The 11,158-nt window shown below is 47.1% G+C and overlaps 1 protein-coding gene across 3 annotated transcripts; it reads left to right on the top strand.

Annotated features, from left to right (window-relative positions):
* Positions 1-4,873: 4,873 nt before the first annotated feature.
* Positions 4,874-9,798, top strand: LOC109758928 (uncharacterized). Of its 3 annotated transcripts, XM_073504908.1 has the most exons (10): positions 4,874-4,963; positions 5,007-5,368; positions 5,972-6,033; positions 6,135-6,246; positions 6,486-6,677; positions 6,918-7,607; positions 8,590-8,754; positions 8,847-8,909; positions 9,005-9,117; positions 9,611-9,798. In XM_073504908.1, exons 6-9 carry the CDS (start codon positions 7,605-7,607, stop codon positions 9,113-9,115), a joined length of 342 nt encoding a protein of 113 aa, XP_073361009.1. In that variant the 5' UTR covers positions 4,874-4,963; positions 5,007-5,368; positions 5,972-6,033; positions 6,135-6,246; positions 6,486-6,677; positions 6,918-7,604; the 3' UTR covers positions 9,116-9,117; positions 9,611-9,798. The 3 variants fall into 3 exon arrangements, with proteins under 3 accessions (XP_073361009.1, XP_073361011.1, XP_073361010.1); XM_073504909.1 differs by lacking the exon at positions 4,874-4,963 and having other exon boundaries at positions 5,040-5,368; positions 7,016-7,607; XM_073504910.1 differs by lacking the exon at positions 5,972-6,033 and having other exon boundaries at positions 4,874-5,368.
* The last annotated feature ends 1,360 nt before the right edge of the window (positions 9,799-11,158 follow it).

Here is an 11,158-nt window from a genome sequence, read left to right as displayed (position 1 = left end):
AAGTGATGCTGTGGCTTTGCGCCGATCAAGAGGTGTAGCTATGGTTCGGATACGACCAAGCCCCCAACTGATGTTGTGGCTTTGCGCCGATCAAGAGGTGTAGCTATGGTTCGGATACGACCAAGCCCCCAAGTGATCTAATATGAAGCTTTGAGAAGCTAAATCAAGGGGTAAACCGGACGCCGCTTTGTAAGCTCAGTGTAACCACACATGATGTAAGAAAAACAACAGATACCCCGCTTTAGCTGAGGTTCTGGTTTATTATATTGATCATAATATATACAATGTCATAATATGTACATAAGCAGAGCCTATAGCTCAAGTATAGTAAGGCCGAAGATGAGCAATATTCCACGGCCGGTTGGTCTCCTCCTCCGATTTACGTGAGTCTTTGCGCTCTCGAACATCGATTAGGTAGTACGACCCATTGTGTAGATTCTTGCTGACCACAAAGGGTCCTTCCCAAGGGGGGATAGCTTGTGCATATCCGTCTGATCCTGGATGAGCCGAAGCACCAAATCACCTTCTTGAAAGGTTCTGGTTCTAACCCAGCGGCTATGATAACGACGCAGATCTTGCTGATAAATCGCCGAACAGGCTGCCGCCATGTCACGTTCCTCATCTAACAGGTCAAGAGCTTCCTGCCGTGACTTCTCGTTGTCAGCTTCAACATATGCCGCTACACGGGGCGAGTCATGACGGATGTCACTAGGAAGAACTGCTTCCGCTCCATAAACCATGAAGAATGGTGTGTATCCTGTCGATCTATTGGGTGTGGTATTGATGCTCCACAACACATAAGGTAACTCCTCAACCCAACAACCCGGCGTCCGTTGCAAAGGAACCATAAGCCGGGGTTTGATGCCTCTCAGAATCTCTTGATTGGCCCTCTCCACTTGACCATTGGACTGGGGGTGAGCCACTGATGACACGTCAAGCCGGATGTGCTCACGTTGACAGAACTCCTTCATGGCACCTTTTGACAGATTGGTACCATTGTCTGTTATAATGCTGTGTGGAAAGCCAAACCGGAAGATCACCTTTTTGATGAATTGAACCGCCGTGGCTGCGTCACACTTACTAACTGGCTCTGCCTCCACCCAGTTCGTGAACTTATCAACCGGCACCAAAAGGTGGGTCTTCTTGTCCTTGGACCTCTTGAAAGGCCCAACCATATCCAGCCCCCAAGTTGCAAACGGCCTGGTGATTGGAATCATCCTTAATTCTTGAGCCGGTACATGAGCGCGCCTTGAGAATTTCTGACAGCCATCACATCTTTTGACCAAGTGCTCGGCATCAGCATGAGCTGTCAACCAATAGAAACTGTGACGAAACGCCTTGGCCACCAAAGATTTTGAACCAGCGTGGTGACCACAATCTCCTTCGTGGATCTCACGCAAAATTTCACGGCCTTCCCCAGGAGACACACAGCGTTGAAACGCCCCTGTCACACTGCAATGATGTAACTCTCCATTGATAATGGTCATGGACTTGGAGCGCCAGATTATCTGCCTGGCCAAAGTTTCATCCTCTAGTAACTCGCCCTGGTTCATATACGCCAGATATGGAACCGTCCAATCCGGGATAACATGAAGAGCTGCCACCAACTGAGCTTCCGGATCAGGAACGGCCAAGTCCTCTTCACCAGGGAGCTTGACGGACGGATTATGCAGAACATCCAGGAAGACATTAGGTGGAACCGGTTTACGTTGGGAACCCAGGCGGCTTAAAGCGTCCGCCGCTTCATTCTTCCGCCGGTCCACATGATCCACCTGATAACCTTTAAAGTGACCTGCAACAATATCCACCTCACGACGATATGCTGCCATGAGTGGGTCCTTGGAATCCCAAGTGCCAGACACTTGTTGAGCCACTAGATCCGAGTCACCGAAGCACTTAACTCGGCTTAGGTTCATTTCCTTAGCCATCCGAAGACCATGGAGTAAAGCCTCATATTCAGCTGCATTGTTAGTGCAAGGGAACATTAAACGGAGAACATAACAAAACTTATCACCTCGTGGGGAAGTTAATACGACTCCAGCCCCCGAGCCCTCCAATTGCCTGGACCCATCAAAATGAATAGTCCAATAAGTATGATCCGGCTTCTCTTCTGGCGCTTGTAGTTCTGTCCAATCATTGATGAAATCCACAAGTGCCTGAGATTTGATCGCCGTTCGGGGTATGTATTTCAACCCGTGAGGCCCGAGCTATATAGCCCACTGAGCAATCCGACCAGTTGCTTCCCTGTTCTGGATTATATCCCCAAAGGAGCAGAGCTGACGACCGTGATGGGATGACCTTGGAAATACTGCTTAAGCTTCCGGCTTGCCATGAAAACCCCATACACAAATTTTTGCCAATGCAGGTACCTCTGCTTGGACTCAATAAGTACCTCACTCATATAGTAAACCGGCCGCTGAACCGGGTATTCCTTTCCTGCCTCCTTGCGCTCCACCACAATAGCCACACTAATAGCCCGAGCATTAGCTGCCACATATAGACAATGGTTCTTTGTCCACTGGAGCAGCGAGAATCGACGGATTAGCTAGCTGCCGCTTTAAATCCTCAAATGCTTCATTAGCGGCGTCACTCCAGACGAAGTTGTCCGTTTTCTTCAGCATCTGATATAAAGGGATGGCCTTCTCGCCAAGGCGACTGACAAACCGGCTCAACGCGGCAATCCGGCCTGCGAGGCATTGAACATCATTGATACACTTTGGTTTAGCCAAGGAGGTGATGGCTTTGATCTTTTCCGGATTAGCTTCAATGCCCCTGTTAGACACCAAAAAGCCCAAGAGCTTGCCTGTAGGTACACCAAAGACACACTTGGCCAGATTAAGCATCATTTTATAAACCCGTGGGTTATCAAAGGTTTCCTTCAAGTCATCAATCAATGTCTCCTTCTTCCTTGATTTTACCACAATATCATCCACATAGGCGTGAACATTGTGGCCGATCTGCTTATAAAGACAATTCTGCACACACCGTTGATAAGTCGCCTGGGCACTCTTGAGCCCAAAGGGCATGGACACATAGCAGAAGGCTCCAAAGGGAGTTATGAAAGTTGTCTTCTCCTGGTCCTTAACTGCCATTTTGATCTGATGATAACTAGAATATGCATCCAAAAAGCTTAAATGCTCGCAACCCGCCGTAGCATCAATAATTTGATCAATACGGGGAAGGGCAAAAGGATTTGCTGGACAAGCTTTGTTGAGATCTGTGTAGTCCACACAGATACGCCAAGTGCCATTCTTCTTGAGGACCAGCACCGGATTAGCCAACCACTCAGGATGGAATACTTCAACGATAAATCCAGCCGCCAAGAGCCTGGCTACTTCTTCTCCAATAGCTTTGCATCTTTCTTCATTGAACCGGCGGAGAAACTGCTTGACCGGATTATACTTGGGATCAACATTGAGAGTGTGCTCAGCGAGTTCTCTCGGTACACCTGGCATGTCAGAAGGCTTCCACGCAAAGATGTCCCGATTCTCACGGATGAACTCGATGAGCGCGCTTTCCTATTTCGGATCCAAGTTAGCGCTGATGCTAAATTGCTTGGACGAATCGCCGGGCACGAAGTCAACAAGCTTAGTCTCATCAACCGATTTGAATTTCAGGGCCGGATCATGCTTTGTAGTTGGTTTCTTTAATGAAGTCATATCTGCCAGATCAACATTGTCTTTGTAAAACTTCAACTGTTCTGTTGCACAAACCGACTCAGCATAAGCCGCATCACCTTCTTTACACTCCAGGGCAATCTTGTGGCTCCCATGCACGGTTATAGTTCCCTTGTGACCCGGCTTTTGAGCTGCAGATAAACATAACAAGGCCGTGCCATAAACTTAGCATAAGCTGGCCATCCAAACAGGGCATGATACGGGCTTTTGATTTTCACCACTTCAAAGGTCAAAGTTTCTGATCTTGAGTCATGCTCATCTCCAAAAGCCACCTCCAGAGCTATCTTACCAACAGGATATGCCGATTTACCAGGCACCACACCATGGAACACCGTATTGGACGGTTTAAGATTTTTATCTGTTAACCCCATGCGACAGAAAGTTTCATGATAAAGGATATTGATACTACTCCCTCCATCCATGAGTACCTTAGTGAACTTATAACCTCCCACCTGAGGTGCCACCACCAGAGCTAGATGACCCGGATTGTCAACCCGGGGGGGATGATCTTCTCTACTCCATACAATCGGCTGCTCGAACCAGCGCAAGTCACTACTGGAAACAGAGAATTTGCCATCAGCCATTTCTTTGCCGTCTGCCAGCGGATGGCAAAGAACGTCTTTGCCATCTGCTTACAAAAAACAGACGGCAAAGAACTGACAGATGGCAAAGAACCTGGTTGCCATCAGCCAGTTCTTTGCCATCTGCCAGCCGATGGCAAAGAATTTTTGCCGTCCGCTGGCAGACGGCAAAGAGGTGGGTGGGGTCCAATGCTGTAACGGCCAATCAACCCACCTCTTTGCCGTCTGTCAGCAGATGGCAAAGAATCTTTTCCGTCTGCTGGCAGATGACAAAGAAGTGGGTGGGGCCTAGTGGATGACGGAGCTGTAACGGCCCACTAGCCCCACCTCTTTGCCATCTGCCAGCCGACGGCAAAGGTTTTTTGCCATCAGCTGGCTGATGGCAAAGAGGTGGGGCTTTGCCATCTATTAGCTGATGGCAAAGATACGGGCCTTTGCCATCCGTTGGCTGATGGCAAAGAAGTGGGACTATCTCCTCCCCTCTTTTTTTTCACAAAAAATCTCCTCCCCTCTCCCCCAGCCCGCCCCCACCCCCCTCTCTCTCTCCCAGCCCGGCCCCACCCCTCTCTCTCTCCCCACCTCTCCCAGCCCGGCCCCACCCCTCTCTCTCTCCCCACCTCTCCCAGCCACCACCGCGCCCCAGCCCCGCGTTCCCGACGCCGACCAGCACCGCCACCGGCCCGCCCCTCCCCGCCACCGCAGCCCGCCCCTCCCCGCCACCGCAGCCCGCCCCTCCCCGCCACCGCAGCCCGCCCCTCCACTGTTCCAGGCCGCGGCGCCGCCCCCTCCCCCAACCCTCGAGGCTCTTTCCCCTTCCCCCAACCCTAGCCGCCGCACGCAGCAGCCATGGCGGACTGCACCTTCAGCGCCGGCAGCTGCCGCTCGTCCATGCTGTGAAGCCATCCCCGCCCTGCTCGCCTTCGTCCGCCGCCGTCGCGGACCATCTCCTCCGTCCCCGACCACACATCCCCGCCCTCGTCTGCTGCCATCACCGACCGGCTCCTCCGTCCCCAACAAGTCATCCCCGTCCTGCTCGCCGTCTTCCGCCGAAGAACCCGGCGGCTGTGTCGATTCTCTGCCTCCCCGACCACCTCTTCCGATTTTGCGAAGGTGATGCCCTCTTTGCTGCCCGACCACCTCTCCCTGTACATGTTCATGCTCTGCTGCTTATATATTCAGAAAGCTGAGAATAAGATGAGGATAAGATGCAAATGTGCTCTCTAACACTGCAACCGGATCAACTTCCTGAATGTGAAAGTGACACTGGGTCCAAGATGCAAGATAGTGTGGTAGTCAAGCAGGATAAGATGTGCAGATCATAAGTGACCAATCGTGTATTGACTAAGCTATCTCTAATTACCGGAACATTTGTCAGACATATAAAAAGGTTCCTTCATCCTTTTTTGGGTGGCTTGTACTATTGCCTAATGATCTTTTCTTTTAATAGATAAAAAATGCTTATAGTCATAATATTTCGGGTGTGGGCATGTAACAAATTCAGTAAGATTGATTTATGTGTGCATTGTTATCTTCCAACAAAAAAACTCTGAACTATGCCTAGCAGAACTTAATGTTTCAATGCATTTCTTCCGTGATACCACCACATTATAACAAGTAATTATACATCGCTGCAATTCGTCAATAGTTTTGTTGAACTTCCATTTTTTTTGTTCAAAATTTAACTGTATTTCAACGTTTGTTCTTCTGCATCAGGTAATGCTTGTTGGAATTGGAGTCTTTGTTATCATTCTTGGTCAAGATTTTGCACATAGTTGGTATATGCAGTCTTCACTTTATCTACTTTATCTTCTACTCCAGAGATTTATCAGCTCAAGTGCGCAGATTAGAAGTTCAACCATGTTTTTGCCATTGTCAGGATGCTGGTCATTTTAGGCGTGGACGCACATGGCCACCTACCGCCCATCGCCGGGCACCGAGCTTGTTGTCCCGTCATGCATCTCGATGGTGTGCCTCTCAATTTAGCCTAGGTAATCTTCTCAAGATTCATGCCTCGGTTAATTATTCTTTTATTAAAAACATTAATCAGACAAACAATATATGTTTTCACTCATAGGCCAACAAAGTTTGTCTTCGTCCACCGACCATCCAAAATTATTTTAAATATTAGGGTGGTATCAGTGTCGGGCAGTACTACAAATTTGGTGTCTTGTTACCAAATTGATCTATTTTCAAGTACACTGACATACATCCTTTTGTTCACTTATAGGAGAAAATCAAATGGTTAAATATGGGTTATCAGCTCAAGTGCGCAGATTAGAAGTTCGGCCATGTTTTTTCCATTGTCGGGATGCTGGTCATTTTAGGCATGGACGCACATGGCCACATGCCGCCCATCGCCAGGAGCTGAGCTTGTCGTCCCGTCGTGCATCTCGATGGTGTGCTACTCAATTTAGCCTCGGTAATCTTCTCAAGGTTCATGCCTCGGTTAATTATTCTTTTACTTAAAACATTAATAAGGCAAACACTATTTGTTTTCACTCATAGGCCAACAAAGTTTGTCTCGTCCACCCGCCATCCAAAATTATTTTAAATATTAGGGTGTTATCAGTGTTGGGCAGTACTACAAATTCATGGTGTCTTGTTACCAAATTGATCTATTTTCAAGTACACTGACATACATCCTTTTGTTCACTTATAGGAGAAAATCAAATGGTTAAATATGGGTTATGTCCTCTTACACTGAAAGGTTAATTGTTTTGCACTATTACATCTGACAAAGGAAGTCCTGGGTTAAAGGTAATTCCATGTCTACTGGTGACGCTCGTGCTGGAAACCAGAGGTGGCATCTTGGTCTTGTCCATGCGAACACCACATCTCCGACGGTGCAGCCATGGCCCGAGGGCGCCGAGCTGATCTCCCAAGGCTCCTTGCCGACGCATGACAATGCCCACCTCCATGCTGATTGAGCTTTTCCACTTGCCCAACATGATCAATTATCTGTTATAGAATTTATGCTATCAGTTGTTTGTAGTTGTGCTCTGAATAGATGTCCCCTGCTTGTAATAGATAATCACACTTTGCTATAATACATTGAAGAGCCAGTGCTTCTATGCAGCAACCCCACACAAATTGTAAACAAGAATATGAAAGGCACGTGTACCAACCTGGAACCGCCCCAATCACCTCTCAGGTGGCGCCATAGGGTGGCACCAATGAAGGCTCGCTTGCCAAGGGCTGGTGGTTAAAGTCTCTTTTATTGGTGCGGTACTGGTGAGCGCAATGCATGGTGCAGTAGCCTGGAGAGGCGTCCAAAGCGGCTTAGGAAGGGACGCACCTGTGACCGCACCTGTGAAGCGACAATGAACATGGCTAATGCCAACACTCCATGGTGAGCTTCCCCTAATTCCTTTATGTATATATGCAAGCTTGTGTGGTGTGCTCTGCTTCCTCCTCCCTATTTTAATTAATGAATCTCTTACTGAGCAGAGCATGTGCTCTAGGTTCACACCACAAATGATATAGTTGAGAGAGTGCTCTTTTTCTGGCGGTTTTTGGTAATGACTTACTATGCTTCACATATTTGGACAAGCCTATATATTTACATTTCTTCGGTCAAATTGTGCTATGTAAATTACAGGAGAACAATGTACCTTTGCCTTTAAATGTAACATTTGGCGTTCAGCTTGTTTTTTTTGCACGGGTCAAAATGCTTAAAATTTTCCCCTAAAATTTTGTATCTAGCATTTGAGTGACATTTGCAAAAACATTTTTTGTTGCGCAGTAGCACATATGCTTCCAAGAGCCGAATTGAATTTCCGACGTCTGAACCTCCTTGTCCGCTCCACAAGATATATTATTCTTTTTTTTTCTTTGGTGATATCATAGTCCATTATAAGTTGCACTCTAGCAAATGAACAAGTTACTGAGCGTAGCTTAGATGGTTAGTTTCTCTTTGGTGGAAATAACACACTAGAGTTCAAGGCCTAGACTTGTCACTAGGGTTGCATTTTTCTGGATTAATTATAGGCATTCAGACAATGTGCGAACAGTGGGAGAAGACGTTCCCGCTGACTACGAGACTATGAAGGCGCCTGTGACGTTTCCGTCAATCTCAAAATGATGTCCCGGCTCAGTCTATCAGAGGTGCTCATAGAGATAGGGTGTGCGTGTGTCTGTTCATAACTTCATATGAGTGAGTGTATGCATATGTCGAGCGTCTGCGTCTGTACTATGAAAAAAACAAATGAATATGTTTAGTAAAACGTGCATGTATGTCTTTTATTTCGTAAAGCTGTGAAGCCATCCCCGCCCTACTCGCCTTCGTCCGTCGTCGTCGATGATTACAATGCTAAAGAGGAGTGGTGTTGCAGGCTGCTATTGAGGAAGAGAGAGCAAAGAACCAGGAGCTTCTGGCGGAGGAAAGGAGGCAGGCGGCGGAGAGGGAGAGGGAGATTGAGGAGAGGACGGCTAGGCTTTTGGAGGAGGAGAGCAACCAGAACGACTTGGCTAACCGGGCCATATACGAGCTCTTCGCGGTAAGTTTCTTCTGCATATTAGCTAAATCATGCACGCAATGTTCCTTTCATTAGTAACTAATATGACTGACTCGTCAAAACCAAATGTGCAGTCCATGTGCGAGAAGAACGGTCAGACCCCTCCACCGATGCCAGTCATTGCTCCGGCGGACACGGTGAGTTTCATTTGAATGGACATTACTTATTAGTCTTCACATTTGAGTTGCATCATGCTAATGAGACATTGCAAATGATCTTTAATTTGGTGCAGCATAACTCCCGACAAGCATCGACGTCTGCCATTGGCGCGAGCAAGAACCCCGATCCTCCTCCGTCTGCCACTACCGCGAGCAAGAACCCCGATCCTTCACCTACGGGTTGACGGTAAGTTTTTCCTAGTGCTTTGCTTAATTAGCTCCAAAATGACCTATTTAACCTAGGATAGCTTTAAAATGACCTATACTTAGCATTTTTTTCCTCCAAAATGACTTAATATGCTGAGCTAGCTCAAAATTGACCTATTTAACCTAGGATAGCTCTAAAATGACCTATACTTAGCATTTTTTCCTCCAAATGACTTAATATGCTTAGCTAGCTCTAGAATGACATAATATGCTTACGAAATGACATATTTTATTTCCGAAATGACTTCATATGCTTAGCTAGCTCCAAAATGACATAATAAACTTATTAGTTCCAAAATGACCTTACTTAGCATTTTTTACACCAAAATGACTTAGTATGCTTAGCTAGCTCAAAAATGACATGATAACCATACTTAGCTCCAAAATGACATATTTTACAGATATAAGTTGCATCATAATAATCTTCTTCTTCTAGTCTTCTTCTTCTAACTTTCTTCTTTCCCATTTTGTAGATTTGCTTCAGATCACGGAAGCTTGGGTTGATGGAGTGCTTGTCTTTAGTTTTTGTTTTGACTTTGTGAAACTTGCTACCTATGATGAAACTGTGTAATATTGATAAAACTATGTATATGTATGGATGAAACTTGCTACTATAGGTAACATGTGTTGGATATATTTGCGTTCATGACTATTGGTAATATGTGTTGAATATGTTATATTGGTCATATATATATATATATATTTATATATATATATATATATATATATATATATATATCTATGTTTGATTTTCTGTGAAAATGAATTGATATAAGAAAAAACAAAATTAAATGAGGCAATATAGGCACTTTGCCATCTGCTGGCAGATGGCAAAGAGCTTTGCCATCGGCTGGCAGATGGCAAAGAGGCCACGTGGCAGCAACCTGTGAAGCGCTCGTCTGGCCTATTTGTTCTCTTTGCCATCCGCCAGCATATGGCAAAGAGCCTGCAGCCTTTGCCATCAGCTGGCGGATGGCAAAGAGCCTGCAGCCTTTGCCATCTGCCAGCGGATGGCAAAGCACGCCGTTAGCCTCCTAACGTGGCTAACCCCGTTCCTCAGGCTTTGCCATCGGCTAGCTGATGGCAAAGGCTACAGGCTCTTTGCCATCTGCCAGCAGACGGCAAAGAAGCCTTTACCAGAGTTTATTCAGCCGGCCGTTTGCCATCTGAAGCCCTTTGCCATCAGCCGTCCGTGCCTTTGCCATCTGCCATGGCAGATGGCAAAGTGCCTGATTCCAGTAGTGAGTAACGGGGCACCGCCGGTTCAACGACATTCACCGCCCTTTTATGAACCTTCTGATCGCGCTTGTCCAAGCTGGTGGTGAAGACATGATACCGTTCGCTATTCAACTACTTCGGGTTGCTCTGGTAACCCGACTGCTGCTGCTGATTGCCCTGATGATTATAGCCACCTTGGTTACCCTGATTACTTTGATTGCTATGTCCACCCTGATTACCATGGAAACTTGAACCGGAATTTCCTCCACCATAACCCGGCCCATGAGACCCGGGGCCCGAACCGCCTCCTGGTCCATGATCATACCGGACAGAATCAGAAATTTTGAATTCTTGCATGATGTAACAATCTTTCCAGAGGTGCGTGGACGGGTCCTCCTTCGTCCCATGCTTTGGACAGGTCTGGTTCAACAGATAAGACAAACGGTCCGGATTAGGACTTTGCCTTCCACCGCGCCGGGGCGGTTTACCCTTACGCCACTGGCCCTTGTCATGTGCATTAGTATTAGCCACAAAGTCTAAACCGTGGTCCGCTTTACGCTTGCCGCCGTTTCCATGACCCGCCGGGTTGTGGTGCTGCCCCTTGGCGTTGCCACTCTTCTTTCCCTTCCCTGTCTTATCATCGTCAGACTCGGGATCCTTGGTACTATCAGAGTCAGCATACTTCACCAGTGCAGCCATGAGGGTTCCCATATCATTACAATGACGTTTGAGCCGTCCCAACTTCAACTTCAGTGGTTCAAACCGGCAATTGCCTTCCAATGTTAAAACTGCAGGGTCAGCGT

This window comes from Aegilops tauschii, chromosome 7, assembly GCF_002575655.3.
Source record: "Aegilops tauschii subsp. strangulata cultivar AL8/78 chromosome 7, Aet v6.0, whole genome shotgun sequence".
Lineage (NCBI taxonomy): Eukaryota > Viridiplantae > Streptophyta > Magnoliopsida > Poales > Poaceae > Aegilops > Aegilops tauschii.
Note: the sequence above shows the minus strand (reverse complement) of the source record. Positions and strands in the feature narration are given on the sequence as shown.

What these genes read in the sequence shown, in the direction of transcription:
- LOC109758928 (XM_073504908.1), top strand. An exon ending in CCATATACGAGCTCTTCGCG is followed by an intron (nt 8,755 to 8,846) that starts GTAAGTTTCTTC and finishes CCAAATGTGCAG; the next exon opens with TCCATGTGCGAGAAGAACGG. An exon ending in TCATTGCTCCGGCGGACACG is followed by an intron (nt 8,910 to 9,004) that starts GTGAGTTTCATT and finishes AATTTGGTGCAG; the next exon opens with CATAACTCCCGACAAGCATC.